The 17,398-nt window shown below is 45.5% G+C and overlaps 2 protein-coding genes across 2 annotated transcripts in view; both read right to left on the minus strand.

Annotated features, from left to right (window-relative positions):
• Nucleotides 1-8,210: 8,210 nt before the first annotated feature.
• Nucleotides 8,211-13,675, minus strand: rbm15b (RNA binding motif protein 15B). The gene has a single exon (XM_005928937.2). It carries the CDS (start codon nucleotides 12,954-12,956, stop codon nucleotides 10,425-10,427), a length of 2,532 nt encoding a protein of 843 aa, XP_005928999.1. The 5' UTR covers nucleotides 12,957-13,675; the 3' UTR covers nucleotides 8,211-10,424.
• A 125-nt stretch (nucleotides 13,676-13,800) lies between these two features.
• manf (mesencephalic astrocyte-derived neurotrophic factor) overlaps nucleotides 13,801-17,398 on the minus strand; it is a 6,861-nt gene continuing 3,263 nt past the window's right edge. Inside the window, exons 3-4 of the mRNA XM_005928935.3 lie at nucleotides 16,008-16,149; nucleotides 13,801-15,609 (exon numbers count right to left, since the gene is read on the minus strand). Of these exons, the coding sequence (XP_005928997.1) occupies nucleotides 15,425-15,609; nucleotides 16,008-16,149 (327 nt within the window). The 3' untranslated portion in view covers nucleotides 13,801-15,424. The remainder of the gene's footprint in view (nucleotides 15,610-16,007; nucleotides 16,150-17,398) is intronic.

Below are 17,398 nucleotides of genomic sequence, written 5' to 3' on the forward strand. Positions count from 1 at the left end.
GTCAGCGATGTGTGTGGTTCAGAATTGTTTACAACACTTCGAAGTAACTGTTGTTGTTAATTGGTGCTATATCATTAAACTGACTTAAACTGAACAGACCCTACAATATTAAAGATATGACAGGACAAAGATACGCTGTGGAGGAGAGCCACAGATTAATAATAACTAATGATTAAAAGCAGAGCGGCGTAGAAACACATAGTGAGTGAAGAAGAAAGGCCCAGTGCATCATGGGAATTCCCCGGCAGCCTACACCTACTGCAGCATCACTAAGGGAGGATTCAGGGTCACCTGGTCCAGCCCTAACTATGAGCTAAGTGTTGATGGAGAAGTTTACAGAAGGTCAGACGGAGCTTCACTGTGTCTTTGTGGATCAGAGAAAGCAGATGATTGTCTGCAGAGAGAGGAACTGTGGTACTGCGAGAGGAAGTCAGGAGTGGCAGAGAAGTGTGTGAGCGTGGTGCAGGTGTACGAGGACAGAGAGACAGGTTGAGGTGTGGAGCGGGTGGAGACGATTGTTGGGTGATGTGTGACAGAAGGAGAGCAGCAAGAGTGAAAGGAAGGTTTAAAGATGGTGGTGAGAGCTGCTGTGGTGGCTGGGAGAGGGTGGAGGCCGAGCTGAAGATGTTCAGATGTTCACTGAGCAGCTTGGATCAGAAATGAGTCCATCAGAGGGACAGAGAGGAGAGGCTGAGAGGGTTTGGACATGTGCAGAGGAGGGAGGGTGGATGGACAAAGGATGATGAAGATGGAGCTGCCTGGCGGGAGCAGAAGAATGGGTGTAGTGAAGGACATCCAGAGGGTTGGTGTAACAGAGGAGGATGCTGGGATAGGAGGAGATGGAGGCAGATGATCCCTAAAAGGAGAAGCTAAAATAATACAACCCGTTCTCACTCCCAAAGCGTAACATTTTACGCTAGGTGACAAATCGTCAACATATTACGTTTTCGGCTACCCACCACGTTCCTACATGACGACCTCGGAAAAAAGAGGAAATATGAGAACCGTCTGGACTCCATCTACACATGTTCGCTCTTTTTCTTCAAATCGCTTAGAAACACGCTATTTAACATCATTATAGTCCTGGTTAAGATCAGGAATAAGGTTAGGTTTAGGGCTGGAACGTCTATTACCGCGGGAGCGTCATTGCACTGGATTCCAGCCATAACCCGCCGCGTACCATAAGAACGCCGAAGGTCTCCTTTCGCGTTCCTCAGGAACGCCGCGGGACGTGACCAAATGTCGACATGTTACGCCTCGGGAGTGAGAACGGGCTGAATAATAATAATAATAATAATAAAGAGAAGAAGAAGCTATTGTTGGAGTAGCTGAGAACCACAGAAAGAAGAACAGAGAACAGTCGATGTTTCCAACACTCTGACTTTCACAGAGCTCGTCTGGCATTTCTTACTCGTTCCCTGAATGGATTTCACTGAATCTCCAGAGACTCCACATTAACATTTCATCGGGCCTCCGTTTCCCGCCTGTATCGCAAAACCCTGCAGAAGCAGCTGATGGTGGTGCTGTCAGAGAGACCGAGCAGGACTGATAACGAGAGGAAACCAGGGAGATATTTTTCAGCCGCCAGCACAATCTGGAGAAACTCAGAATCACCTGCGGAGCAACGGATGAGCTGAATTTAGTCGACAGATTCCACAGCAGCCGCTGCACCGACCAGACGATGATGCACAAGTTAGTAAAGAAATAGGTCGAGTGTTCCCAACATGGACAGTTTTGTAAAGGACAGACAAAACTGGAGTTACTGCTCTGTAGATTAAATAAGCCTGACTTACTTATCATGATCCTTTCACTGTACTCGTGCCTGCTGTGTTATAAATTACAACCTGTCGGCTAAAACGAATCATTTAGTTTGAGAATAGAGAATCATGACCTCATCAGATGGGATCATTCGTGCTGTGGGACGTGAATTTTCTCCTTCTCGTCATCACAATCTCCACTCTCGTGTGTCACTCATGCCCATGTGTGACCGAGCAGAAAGACGAGGATGATGGTGTAAAAAACCCTTTTTAATTGGATGAACACATTGGAACAATTTCCATCTAGAAGAGTGTAATGAAATCCTAAACAGAGCTCAGCCCAAAACGACGTCAGCCAAACAAAACCTCATTAAAGATTAACGTATCTGACCTAACAGACACGGGTGGATGTATAACACGAGCTAACCCTCACCTCGCACAAAAACAAACACAACAAATAGTCATGTCCCCTGCTTTCAGTCCACTGATGGATTCTTCCATTTCCTGCTGATCTTCTGTAAAAAATGAAATATGTGCACCCATCTCAAACAACAGTGACATGAAAATATGTGAATATTTTAGTGTGAAAGATACTAAAGAAATACCAACACTGAAGGGCAGGGGTGGATGACGTGTAACATATGAGCTGTGGACAGGAAAGAAAGATGTGACAGTTTCCGGTAGCAGGAAACACAGAAAGGTCAGCAGGAAACAGCTGGAATATGTAAGAGCCAGTGTTGGTCAAGTTACTTGAAAAAAGTAATCAGTAACTAATTACTGATTACTTCCCCAAAAAGTAATCCCGTTACTTTACTGATTACTTATTTTCAAAAGTAATTAATTACTTAGTTACTTAGTTACTTTTTAAAAACACGATTTACAACCTGAGTAGGTGATAAAGCGATAGATCTTTCAGCCCAATTCTACTTTTTCTGCATAATCCATCATACAAAATGTAATCAAATGGAAAAGTCTCTTTTTAAAACTTGTTTTATTAGTTTTAATCTTTTAACTTTATGCATCAAGCAAACATTTAATTATCTGCAACATTCTCTGACTGGAAGAAATTAGTTTAACATTTAAACCTATTTTCTGCACATTCCAGCACATAAAATAAAATATTTTGTGTGTTTACACTCAGTCTTTCAAATAGATGCAAGTAAAACACAGCAGAAAATAAATAAAGTCAAAGACTCAGCGGTCCTGTTGCTCTATTTTCACCTGTAAAGCAGGAGTGGGGCAGGCGGAGGGTTACCCTGGTGCAGGTGTGCCGCGGTCAGTGGAAGAATCCGCGAGTTTCTCTGTGAGTTTCCCATTACGTCGTAGCTACTCGGTGCTTGTTGGAAGTTTAGGGGTTTTTTCGCTGTAAAAAGAAGTTTTCTTCCCACGCACAGCGGACACTCATGTTTTTGTCACTTTTTATGGAATCAAACTCAAAGTAAGGTCAGTACTTCCACGCTTTAAACGCTGCACGCTCATACTCTCTCTGCACTCGATATGTGATCCATTGTTGATCTGCACACAGCTGTTGTCACGAACGTCGCACTCGCTTACGTCACTGTCATGAGACATTCTCGCAAAAAATCACGGTTTTAGTAACGCAGTAACGCAGCGTTCCTACGGGAAAGTAACGGTAATCTATTTACCGTTTTTCCAATAGTAATCCCTTACTTTACTCGTTACTTGAAAAAAGTAATTAGATTACAGTAACGCGTTACTGCCCATCTCTGCTAAGAGCACACGCCAAAGGAGAGGAAGCACGGGAATGATCACACAGGAGGGACAACAACAGCCACCCTGGAGGAGGTGATCAGCGACAGACTGCCTGTCCTCCATAACACACCCGACAACCTGAAGAGCAGTTTCAGCAACAGGTTCCTTCAACCTGACTGTCGGGAACGTTACAGGACGTCGTTCCTTCTGCTGCTGTCAGACGGGTCAGATCCACACATGTGGAACAGGATTAATCACAGTGCATCCTGTCACTTTGTACAACACATACTTTTATATGTATATTTATATCTCTGTATTTATCTCTTTATCTTAATATTTATCTATCATAACTCTGTAACTCTCATTTTACATGAATGCTTGTTGTTTGTTGTATACTTGCTGCTATGACAACTCGATTTCCCTCTGGGATCAATAACGTTTCTCTGATTCTGAACAGGATGTAAACCTCATCAGAAAAATACGCTTCAAAATAAAACCGAAAATAAAAGATGTTACACGGAGACACAAACCAGAAGAACACGCGAGGAAAAAGTGTTTCGACCGAACAGGGAGGGAACACGGAAAAAACCACAGAAGAAGAAACGATCAGCTTCAGACACGTGAGGTCAAAAACCACAGAAGAAGAAACGATCAGCTTCAGACACCTGAGGTTGTGCTGAAAAGGATGAGACCAAACAAGGCAAGTAAACAGTTTTTAAAGGTGAGATGCAGACCCCAGAAGGTTAAACACTTTTTTAAAGTAACACAATAGTTACTTTTCCTAGTAATTAGTTACTTTTATAATACTGTAACTCAGTTACTTTTTTTGAAAAAGTACTTAGTAACTATAACTAATTACTTTTTAAAAGTAACTTGCCCAACACTGCTCGCGGGTGGCTGAAGTCATAGATTTTCTGCGACTGCACTTTATTTCTTGTGCAAGTAAAGAAAATCCTGAGACGATGGTATAAGCGGGCCGCTCTTCATGGCTCGTCCTCTCAGAGTCCCCAAACACAAACACAAAAGCTGCCCTCACGGTTTGGACACAAAATGAAACAAAAAGGTGAAAGTGCCACCAACATGATGGGCAGTAGGACCCAGAGCGTCTCTCTCTAAACTAATGAGATATGAAAACCGAGCTGACAGAACAAATCCGACTTCCAGGACTTCCAGCACAAAAGGCGAGACAATAAATCCCTGCAAAGACGCAGGGATCTGGGCATGCAGGGAGGCTGCATGCCCCCATCCTCCTTTATGTTGGGACAGGAGAGACATCGATGACTCCACCTGGCACACCTGAGAGCGAGAGAGGGTGGAGCAGAAAAGTAGTAGAAGGAAAGAGGAGAGATGGGGAGGATTCCTCGGGGTTGGTTTCTGGGATCAAACCTGAGCTCGAGCTCATTTTTCTGGCTCGTATTAAAAAACACTGGCGCGGCCTCCAACACCAGCGGCCTGCAGGCTGCGTCTCGCAGCAAAATCCCGTCTTAAGTGGATGAAGCCGGCTAATTCAGCCAAACTGGCGCCGCTGATCTGGTCGCCTGGCCGCACATCTTCAGTTTATTTTAGCAGCAAACAGCGACCCAAACATCACCACATTTTTCTCCTTTCACTGTTTTACCCGTTAATATCAAACTAAATGAATGAAAATAATCACACTGATTTGTGATAAACAGGAAAATCAGGAACGTGTCCTGACAGCTTTCATGTTTTTACTGCAGGGTAACAGGATCTGTTCCCTGAGTCCTCACTGACATCCACCCCGATGCTTCGGGGTAACCATCAACATTTCTAGTTTTTCAGCACTGGGAATGTTTGAGGTGTGTTTGCACCAGCAGCAGCTTCCTGGCTGCCCCCCGTGTTCAGAGTCCGGGCTCAGACGGACGCCTCGGATGTCGGGGAAGGATCAGAGTGTCTGAGTCCAGCCCACCTCGGCCTTTTCTGTGCTCGTGCTGCCTCCTTGTGTTCAGATATTGTTCTTCTTTCATTCAGGACGGTGAAACAGTGACCTGTGAAACCCTGTTTGACTAAGTGAGAATTCCTGGGTCAGTAAATACACGGAGCACAAAAGGAAGCTAAACTCCAGCCCGACCTGCTGTCTCTTTTCTCCCTAACGTATTTAAAACGCTCGTTTCAGCAGCTGCTTTGTGATGATTTGAGTTTCAGTGCAGATGCTTCTGCTCATTTTTCTCTCATTGGGGAGAATTTTAGGTGATTTATTAGAATTTATTATAATCTCTGGCTGCTGAACAAACGTGTGGGTGACGAGCAAGAACAGCATCACAGATTTCAGTTCAGCACCAACAGTTGCCACCTTCTGATCGGGCCTCTCGCTGACGGTCCTGTTCTCCATCCCAGCCTCGTGCAGGTCTTTGCTTCGTGACTCGTCCCTGACGTCCTTCCACAGCTCGGTGGTTTTGCTCACGGTGGCAAAGAGCATGGAAGAAACCGATTCTGTGAACAGCTGTGCTTTATGCAGATAATGAGTTAAGATCAGGAGGCTGTCACAAGGTCATGGAGGAACAATTCTGACTGGTTTTAAAGGATCAAACACTTATTTCACTCAGTCGTACAGAATTCAGTTTATAACTCTTATGTAACGTCTCCATTAAAATAAAACTCCCATAAAAACGAGAGAATGTTCGTTTCTAAAGTCACAAATTCACCAGATGATCAAATGAATATTTCACCCACTGTATAGGATTCAAAAACCTTTCTCTTTTTGGCATAAATAGGCTTCCATACACGGCTAATTTTTCTAAAGAGGTGCACTGACAGACCAACAGCTGGGTTACATGTAAACACTCTAAAAGGGACTAAAAAGGAAAATAAACCATAACATTAAAGACTTTATTTCTTTTAATAATAATATTAATAACACCTCACTGAGTGCTGACATGTGATTTTTGCCATTTCCTGTTTCTCATTAACACTGTAAAAAAATCTGAAGATAATTTGATAACAGGAATAATTATTAAAATGAGTTTTAACATAAACTTGCGGTGATTTAGGACTCAAACATAAACGGTAATGATGGCTCTAATATGCTGACATGCATTTGATTTATTTAAGGCTGTCACATTGATGAGAGTCACATCTGAACATCAAATTCCAATATCACATCAATAATGTGTTTAACGTGGTCGTTTGTTCACCTTTGGCACTATTTTCAGTTCATTTCAAAAAGGGCGACAAACACTGAACAAAGTATTACTGCTAATTTGATCATAATGATCACGCGTTATATTTTAACCATGAGAATTATAAAGGGAAATTCTTCGTAATGTGCTGGACGTACTGCATCACAGTCATTTATTCTGGGAGGTGTGGAAAATATTTACAGTGGACATGGACATCGTAACGTCCAGATTACCAGGAGCTGTCTTCACGGCACAGAGCGACAAACCCACCTTCTTCAAATCAAATAAACTTGATGCCAAACGTTTGTACTACGTTTAATAAAAGTTTCCAGAGGTCATTCAGGCCACATCTTCACTGTGAAAAAGGTTGTGAAACATAAACCAATACTGGATATTTTTTATCATCATCACTGTAAAAGTAAAAAACTAAGTTAACTTATAATAGTTAAAATATGTTTTCTGTCAGAGAACAAAACTTTATTTGCAACATACAAAACTATCAGAACAACGCAAGCATGTTTCCTGTTAGCAAAGCTAAATGCATGAACCGTCGAGCCTCAAGTTTAAAACTATTTTTTCAAAATAAAAAATAATAGCTAGTTCAGCACCTTGACCTTGGATGACCTCTAGAAACGTACTAATATCTTTAAAATGACAGCAGCACAAATGTATGACATCAATTTTGTTTGATTTAAAGAAAGGGGAGGGGGGGGCATCTTCACTCACATCACAAACCTTTAAGGGAAACTCAAACAAGTGAAATCTGATCAATTCTTTTCATTGATTGACTTATTTGTTTATTCATATGTTACAGTTTTCAAGCTGTTTTTTTAAGGAACCGTTCAAATAATATTCAAAGGTGCATCCTGGAGAGTTTGAAATGTTCCCGCCATAATTTTTTAATTAACGCTTGGAAAGACTAAAAGTACGGAAGCCCATGAAAGTCAAGAAAAGACAAACTAAAACAGAAAACATAAGCTGTCAGTTCATTTTCTTCCAATTCAGCACTGCATGGAGGCTAACCATCATTATTAAATATATACAAATTTATTTTATTTACAAGAAAGATATTTTATCTTTTAGTTTAGAAGCTTGTGACTTAATTACAATTTAGTTTTAAGTCAAAATTGAAAAAAACAAAAACATAAGAACAGTTATTGCCATGATTTTCTTGCCGTGATATATAAAAATCATGAACAAACGTCAAAGAAGTGGAAACTGAAAAAATAAATTTTTTTCAGCACAACTTTGATTTTTTTTTTTTTTTTTTAAATCAAAATGAGAGAAAATACCAGAATTTAAACAACACACCGAATCATTTAATTATTTAAAAATAAAACTCATGTGTTGGGTCAAAAAGCCAAAGTTAATTTCACTCTTTAACATTTTCATTATGGCTTTGGACATGACCGAAAACGAGGAAACAAAAAAAAAAAAATCACGGCTAATCTTCATCCTAATTTTTTGTCTTACTGGCATTAACAGGCTTCCTTATATTTGTGCTTTTCTTCATCATCATTAAAGCATAAACACGGACCGAGTCGCTCTCACACCATCGAGCTGTATAAGAAACTCAGTTCAGCTCAACTCAAAGCTTCTTTACTTTTTCAACTGTTTATTCTAATTACTGTAATTTACTGGCTTCATTATTTATTCCGCCACATTTTCACCTCTCACATAATTTAGTGTCAAACTGTTTTACTCATTACATCTGAATGGTCTTAAAATCAGCCCTTGAATCATTGGTTAAAAGGTTTTATTTGACTAAAATTGACCAGAAAAATGACAATTTAAGGGAGAAAACATAAAAACAAAGAAGCAGGTGTGGATAACAGATGGACTGATGTATTAAAATCCAATAAAAGGTATAAATGTGTACAATATAAAACCAGTAATATGATCAAACATCAGCAGCTTCCTGGAGAAGCTGGCGTTTCTTTTTGTTTTGTTGACTGACAAAACCAAACTTTTTTTCCTGCATGCAACATCGAACACACTCGTACAGCTTCCAAACAAAACACCTGGAATGATTTTAAATTGATAAAAACACTAACTAACATGAACTTTACAGCGGTGGGGACGGAGGGTTGGGAATCCACCGGCCTCACTTAACCAAAAAAAGTCCCAGAAGAAGCCAACAGGGGGAGACAAAGTGCCGCTTCCCCCTGGGTTTACAGTACTCTGAATAAAACCACCCGGTGCTGCTCGGCTCGGACATTCGGGGCAGCTCGGTACAGTTCAGAGAGCGCACGAAGACTCCTGTCGGGGTTTAGTGTTGTGTGTAACAGCTTAGAATAGAAAAAGTGCTGCTCTGAGCGATAAGTGTGTGTACTCGTATCGTGACAAATGACAGTTTAGTCTGAGGGTACTTCCTGCTCTCAGTGTCCTACTTGTGCAGATGTGCTCAACAGCTGGCGGCGACTAGACGATGTGAAAACTGAGCAGTTCGAAGAAGAGCACGAAGCAGAAAAAGCCTCAGGTATTATTAAAATAAATCCTCATCATTAACAAAACAATAAAAACACTATGAAGTAGAATAACCAAACGTGCTTCCTGACGTCACATTTATGATTCTCAAAGCAAATCTAATGATATTAAAAGTCAGAAAGGAGTAAAATGCAGTTTTGATAAAAATAAAATGTTTGAATTAAATTAGATGAGGCCTCAGTTTAGTCAATCAGATGTGAAAGTCTGGAGAGAAACATCAGATTTTACATTTTACTACTATATATAAAATCCATACATTTCAAATCTTTAGACTCTGACGATTCAACGTCGGCTTGTTCCGTTATCGTGACTCCAGATAATCATGAAACTTGGAACAGCTCGGCGGACGCATGAAGAGAAAAAAGGTTTTTTGTGTTCTTGTCTTTAATATTTTATCTCTGAGCTTCTGCTCTTCTTGAAGCACACGTTTAAAAAGGCGCAGCTTTTGTTTTGAAGGGGACTTTTGTCTGTTTCCTGTTTGTATTGTATTTTCTCATCATTTAAGGATACTGAAGTGATCAGAGGATGAGGGCGGGGTCAGCCGACACCTGAGCTCTGAGGGGGGCGTGGCCTTTATCACATTCAGGACAGAAATACATGAAGTCAAAAATGTGCTTTTAATCTTAAATATCAAAGTGACGCATGGATTTTAGAAACATTACTTTCCAAATCTAAAATTTCACTTCACTTCTTTTTAAACATCCTACTTTATGTTCTGTACCTTTGACACATAAACCACAATAATTTATAGAAATAATGATCAAACTTTTTAAAGATAATTTTTATGCTGTGGTTTTACAGCAAAGTTTGACTTTTTAAACTTTGTGACTTTAATATTAAACTTTGGTTTTATGTGTTCAACAAGTCAAACCTCCAGTTTCTGTATTAATTCGGACTTTTTTTAGTCGTGACCTTTAAGATCGTTTTGGTTCACTGCTTCATGATTATGTCTTATTAGAAGTGAATATTTATTGTAATATTTTTCCTGCTTTATTCTGTCTGGCAGTCGGCTGGGTCAAGTTTCCCCGTCAATAAGGTGGCGGCGGCGTGTTTATAATCGCACGGACACGTGTAACAAACGAGCATTTCTCACGATACGACTTCCACAATAAACCCTACTTCCTGCCGGGACCAAGCGCTGCCTGCGTGCAGCGTTTTAGCCTCATTTAAGTGTTTTATAATAACGCATTTTCCACGAGCCCCCGAGGGCGCCGCAGACGTAGTGTAGCTCGCCGTGTTTCATTCATAACATACTGAGTAAAACAATAATAATGCTTTTCTGTCTAAAAACAACATGGAAGTATTCCTCTGCGCTCACACCTGTGTAGGTTCAGTTAGTGTCATTGACGATCACAATAACCATGTGCTCCTCGTCCAGGTTACCCACAGTCCTCTTGGCAGCCTGCAGGTACTGCTGCGAGAACTCGCCGGGCGGAAAGGCGTACAGCATGGCCCCCGGCGCGCCCTCCTTTACAGCGGGGAGGCTCACGACTCCAGCAGCTTCTTTGTTCCGCAGGTACGTCACCAGGTGACGGAGCAAGCGCACCTGCAGGCCCGGCTCGGGGGCGGGGGCCTGGCGGTCGACGGGGCCCTGGAGGGCCAGCAGGATGGCGAAGTTGTCCGGGCGGCCTAGTTTGATGCGGCGCGACACCTCGTCGAGCCGGGTCTGGTCCATGCGGAGCCGCTGGGCGATCTTTAGCTGGCTGGACTGGTTCTGCAGCTTTGGGCTGTCCTTCATCACGGCGCTGAAGAACGCCGCCCCGCCCTCCAGCAGGTACAGGTCGGTGGGGAAACTACTGTTCTTCAAGGCGAAGAAGCCGTGCCACGTCTTGGAGAGCGCCGTCTGGGCGAACTCAGACAGCGTGCTCGGGGGGGAGGTGGTGTTGGTGTGGATGGCAGCGGGGGAGCCGGTGGTGATGATCTCGCTGTTTCGATGGTGGTGGTGGTTGTTGTTGTTGTTGACGTGGTCGCTGGAGGACCTCTTGCTGTGGTGGCGGCCAGACGGGGGATCTTCTTCACTGGCGGCGGTGGCTGTGGTGGAGTGCCGCACCCCTCCGCCGCTGTCAGGGGAGTGGTCTCGTGGCTCCGTGGTGGAGTCTGGCGCTCTGACCCGAGCTCGGTCTGGGCTCGCATCAGGAGAGACGGTGCCTAGTGGACCGCGAACCCTGGACCTCACCCTCTCCTTCTCCCGCTCCTCCGTCTGCCTCTCAGCGGACACGCTCCTGCTCCTGCTTCTTCTCCGACTCCTCCTCTCCTCCCGCTCCTTGAGCCAGCGCTCCCTACTCCTGCTGCGGCTCCTGGCTCCTCGCCCGCTCCTCCCGAACGCTTCCACGCCTGCCGTCCTCCTCTCCAGGCTTCGTGTGGGGCTGGTGGGGTAGTCTCTCTCCAGCAGGGCTCGCTCCCGGAGGGAGAGGAGGCTGTGAGAGGGCGGCGACAGGCGGTCCCTGGCCCCCCTGAGCTCCCGCTCCAGGCTGCGATGGCGGCTGTATGCCTCCCCGAGCAGGTCGTAGTGAGAGGGCAGCGCCACGGGAGGCTGGTAGCCAGGAGGAAACGGACGAGAGGGGCTCTCCTCTACTTTGGCGAAGTCCACCCTGAGGCGGCGCTCGGGGCCCCCCAGAGGAAAGCCCCTCATCTGTGTGCAGGCGGCCTGAGCGGCGTCCAGACTCTCGTACTGAATGTAAGCAAAGCTGTCCCCCTTCACATAGTCTATGTTCCTAATGCTTCCGAAACGGTCAAACTCCCGAGCCAGGGCGGCCAGAGAGTTCCCGGGCCCCAGCCCGCCCACCCACAGCCGGGTGGTGGGGTTGGCTTTGCCATAGCCAATTTTTATGGGGTTGCCTCCGATCAGCCGCCCCTGCATGGCTACTTTGGCCCTGTGCGCCATGTCCAGATTTTGAAACTTCACAAAAGCGTAAGCCCCGCCCTGCCCACGTGAAGGACGTTTAATCACCACATCCTCTATGATGCCATACTTGTCAAAGCCCCTCCTGAGTTCGGCCTCTGTGACGTTACCGTCCAGGTTTCCAATAAACAGGTTGCTGGTGGCCCTCTGGTCGTCCTCAGGTTTTAAATCCTCCACCACGGGCATGGGGGGGAAGCCGTAGGGCCGACCCCGCTCATCCAGCATGCCGTAATAATCCAGCAGCCTCTCCCTCTCCCGGCTCAGGCCCAGCTGCTCCAGGGCGTAGTGGCGGGCCCGGAGGTCCCTGATGTTGCTCACGCCGGGCCCGGGAGGGGACAGGGAGCGCTGTCGGTACGGGTAGGGCGCGTGCACAGGTAAATACCCGACGTCGGGCGGCGTGGCGCTCCGCCTCCTCACGTACATGGGTTCGATTTTAAGCTGCCGATCTCCCAGCACTAACCTGGAGGACTTGGCGTGCCGGGCCTCCTTGGCGTCCTCCGGGTGTCGGAAATTGACGTAGGCGATCCGGCCCAGCTCGGGGGTGTGCGACAGCTTCACACTGACGTCCCCGAACTTCTTAAACTCGTGGAATAGCGCGTCCTCCACGTCCTCGTCTGACACCTGCGAGCCCAGGTTGCTGATGAGGAGCGTCTTGTACTCCAGCGTGCCCGGGCGGGAGGCTGGAAGCTCGGCCGCGGCGGTGCGGAGGGGCGGCCGGCCGAGCAGGCTGAGTTCGTGCCGGTGGTGGAGCTCCAGGGCGGTAGCCCGCTCCTCCCGGAGCCGCGGCTTCTCCCGCTCGCGGCTGCGGCTCCGGCGGTGGTATCCCCGGCTGTCTGCCAGCAGCAGGGCCAGCGGTGGGGGCGGCGGTGGAACCTCCTCTCTCCGCGCACTCTCCCGCTCCCGTATCCGCTTGGCGGCGGCCCTGGATGGGCTCGCCTCTCTCCCGGCCTGCCGCTTCATTTTCAAAGGATGATGGAGCTCAAACTTTTCGGAGCCTGCGATGGGAATCCGGGCCCGGGCAGCGAAGTCCAGGCCTGTTAGCGACGCTGAGGCTGCAGACGGCAGCTACGGCAAACACACGCTTCTCCCCGGGCCGCTGGGTGACTGCACACACGCCGAGAAACGAGCACAAAGTCGGTTAAAAACATATCAGCGTCGGAGGGTCTGCACCAGCGCCGCCATCTTGGACAATAGGAATGTGCGCTTTCCCTCTGGAGGGCGGAGACGTGATGACGCAACCGTGGCGGACGTCATGACGCCGGACGCGTTATTATGGAATACAAAGTCGGGGGTAATTTTATCCTGCTGTAAACTGCACTTCTTACATATTTATTGAATTTTATATTTAATTTTCTCTCTTCTCCACTAACCAATTACAACATTCATGAGTATCACTAAAAATGGCGATTCTTTGTGGCCAATACTTTATATCATTCATGCACCTTTATTTCTCTGCTTTGTTGCTTGTTGGGATGTGCACAAGATCTTTGTTCTGTAATTTTCTGTTTGAAATAAAGACATTTTGGGGGGTAATTTTCCAGCGTATTCCCAAATATCCAGGAGTGATACAGGGAGTAGTTCATAGCTAATGAGAGAAATGCTTTCATGTTTTAAAATAAGTCAGTGGAAAGTGTTCGATCATGCTCAGGAGAGAAGAACAAACTCATGTCTTTCTGCTTGTGACTGGTTTTTCTCCAGCTTCCTTCCAAAGGCAGGCATTAGGCTTTTTCAGAAGCAGCTGTGTGGAGTGTGAGACGTAGACAAAGTGCTACACAGGTGTGAGTGCATCACAGAGAGCAGGGCCTGGAGCTTTTCATATTTTAATGAAAAAGTAGAATAGTACAGTTGTAACAAATGACACTGCCTTACATGAAAAGTCACTGTGAGACAACAGCATATTTTAAGTTTTCATTTTTCATATGAAGCATCACACACAGCTTTTATCACCACCTTTAGCTACAGGTCATCCGTTTATGTCAAACAAAACAAGTTTCATCCAGCGTCCATCGAGACGCCGCCGCAGTCCAGAGTGGAGGGGCAGTTCAGTTCCACCACATGTGAGAGAGAACAGGGTAAATGGTTGTTTCCCAATGTTTAGGGACCACGAACACATGAAGTGTCTGAGTGAGCGACATCAAAGGTGGATTTAAACATCTAACGTGGATGTAAAAAAGTCAGAAACTGTATTTATTTATTTATTAGAAATTGAAGAGAAAAAACCCTTAAATATTATCCTAAATAAAGTTTCCTGCTTTGCTGACAGTCACCCACACTTGTCATTGGTGGTTTGAAGTTTTGTGCTAATCTTTTTCCAAGAGCCGTGAAGTCCAGCGCCGCACTCGACCCGGGGCCGCTCGTAAATCCTAACAAACCCGAGCGGCAAGCACAAATGATCCAAACAGCGCAGTGGAAGTGGGAACGTTCTGGGAAAAGCAGGGTTTTTCTGTACTTGACACCAGAGAGGATGGTGGAGGAGGGAGGGGCCTGAACCGTCATTTTAACCTGAGGGAGGCGGAGCTTTCTCACTGGCCGAGAAGGTGAGACGGGACGATTCTGCAGAGACCTTCAATCTAACGAGAACAGAAACACAAACTGCAGCTTTCCTGAAACAGATCACGGCAGGGTGGAGCTGAACGAACGCTCAGAATGTCAGGATCACCCACAAGTCTCAGTACATCCACCCGTCCTGCAGTCACCATGGAAACAGCGGAGCTCATGTCAGAGGGGATCTGTGGGAGGAGCTTCTCCGACCAGAAACTTTAAACGTCTCCTCCTCAGGGAAACTTCCAGGTGACATCATCTCCCCGTGTTCTCCTCCTCTCCGCCACATGAGCCTAGCTCTGGTATCTTTTCTGTATTTCTGTATCTGAGTATTTTCCCCAATTTAAAGGAAACGCCGCTCTGAGCACCTGTTTGGGAACCAATACGATGGCAACGATCAGGAGATCCAAACCCAATCATCTTATTTTAGTCTGGATTTATTATTTTTTGACATTTAGACAAATGAAAAGTAGCCGAATTCTCCATCAGCAGCTCCTGTTTTGATCTTCACATAAATGTACAGGTAACTCGTTACAGGTTTCTCCTTGTTTGTCTCCTCGGTCACTCCAGGCTCCTCTTACTGTTTGAATTTCCCTCATCACGGCTCGCTCGCACACACTTAGAATTTATAAACATCCGAGTCAATGTGGTGAAGAAAACTGGAGGTCTTATTTAGGCAGTCACTGTGAAGATTATTAACTACAGCTGCTGCTGGCTCTCCCTCACTTAGAAGTACAGATCAGGACTACGCTAACATCTATACTTCTGAAACTGCCTCTTCAAATATTAAAAAAAAAACAAAAAACAAACATGCCCAACAAAACTCCCGCTCCGCCGCCTTCTCTGCGCTGGATTGCAGTCTGATCAGAGTCCATATATTTATGTTTTTACAGGTCTGTCCGTGCGTTGGCGGCTGCCGGCGCGTACTTGGGCATCAGCTCTGTGATTTTGCGGATGAAGTCGGACTTTTCGGCGCAGCCCTTGCACGACTCGCCCCACTCCTCCAGGATCTTCTTCAGGTCCTTCACTTTAAGCTTTTTCAGGTCCACTGAGGTCAGGTCCAACTGTTTATCTGCAAGGAAAGCAAGAAAAAAAAAAATCAATAAGACTGAAATAATCAGAGCACGGCTGATTCATGTGGATTCATGAGTCCACGTGTCGTCTACGAGCAGCTGCGCCGTCTCTGTGAGCGACAGTTTATTCACGTCAGCCGTTTTTAAATCATCTCAGACACTCACCGCTTTTATTTTGAAGGGTCGGTACTCATCGATCAGCCACAGTTAAATCGATGATTTCATGTATCAAACAAAGGACGTATTTTCTTAAAGCTGGTTTATAAATAAAATATAATTCTATAAATAATACACCAGCTAAGCTACTATTATTGTTTTTTATTATTATTGTTGACTTCCTGAACTGTGGGGCTCAACCGTTTGTTAGGCGAGAAGATCCGCACTCTTCCCTCCTCACCGTATTTCAGCTCGCAGATCTGGCCGTCCTTCTTCTTGAGCTTCTCGCAGATCTTCTCCACGGGGACGTGGTAGCTGAGCGGTTTGGAAACCTCATTGATCATCTTGGTTGCCGCGTCACTCGTGGCACCGATGTAGTAACACTGAACACAGAACAGGGAGGAGAAATCAAAAAGTTAAAGACGAATGAAACACGAGCGGCTTCGGTCACTCTGCTGGATTCTGCTGCGTCACGTGCTAAAATAGAAAACGTCTGCTTCAAACGGTTCATCATAAGAGTCCATTTACAAAAACCAAACACAGGAAGGTCTCTGTCCCAGGGAGCAGCGCTGCACCCCCTAGTGGTGGCAAGCTGCCCAAACACAACATGACTGAACTCAAACATTTTCATATAAACTGAGATCACATTCACTTACACCAGGGGTGTCCAAAAAACGGCCCGCGGACCAACTGCGGCCCGTGATCCATTTTTAATCGGCCCGCAAGTAATTTGATAAATAGAATAGAATATGGCCGCACTTCAACTTTTGCTTGAGTGCATTGCACTTCTTAGTTTTAACACCAGGGGGAGCTGCTGTTGATCAACGCAGTTGCTCCACCAAAAAGGACATCACAGAAGAAATTTACCCCCAATTTACTTAACATGGCAGAGCCAAAGAAGCGAAAAGTAGAAAAGTGAGTGCAGAACATTTCAGACACGGTGGGAGAGAAGATTTCTTCAAAGAACTCAAGGGGAAGCGTGTCTGTTTGATCTGCACTGAAACTGTGGCAGTTATGAAAGAGGATAATGTACGACGTCATTATGAAACCAAACATCAGGCCTGTGCATCCTACACTGGTGCTGAGCGAGAGCAGAAATCAACTCTCCTGCAGGGTCAGCAACAGTATTTGTTTCGTGCTCAAAAAGTCCAGGAAAAGGCTCCAATAGCCAGCTGTGAGGTCGCCCAACTCATCGCGAGACATGGCGAGCCTTTTTCAGATGGAGACCTCATAAAACACGGCCTCATTAAGTCACCGAAATAATGAGCCCGGAAAAAGTGCAGGACCTCAACAACGTCAGCGTGTCCAGAAATCCAGTCGCACTGAAGACTCGTCAGCCAACATTAAACTGCAGCTGTCTGATGAAGCTGCGCTTTTGATTTTTACTCCATCGCATGCGATGAGAGCACCGATGCCACAGACGCCGCACAGCTGCTATTTTTTTGCGGGGAGTGGACGAGAGCACGAGCGCTTTAAAAATATATTCCACAGTACCCGTGTGTTAATAAGCATGCATGTGCACATGCTTCAAATATCAATAATACGCATGAGTTTTGTCACTACTCTGCTTTTGCGCACCACTTTCTTATATGCGTTTTTCTTGTTCACACACACACACACACACACACACAC

Source organism: Haplochromis burtoni, unplaced genomic scaffold (assembly GCF_018398535.1).
Source record: "Haplochromis burtoni strain Fernald_Lab_line unplaced genomic scaffold, NCSU_Asbu1 Contig_117, whole genome shotgun sequence".
Classification (NCBI taxonomy): domain Eukaryota; kingdom Metazoa; phylum Chordata; class Actinopteri; order Cichliformes; family Cichlidae; genus Haplochromis; species Haplochromis burtoni.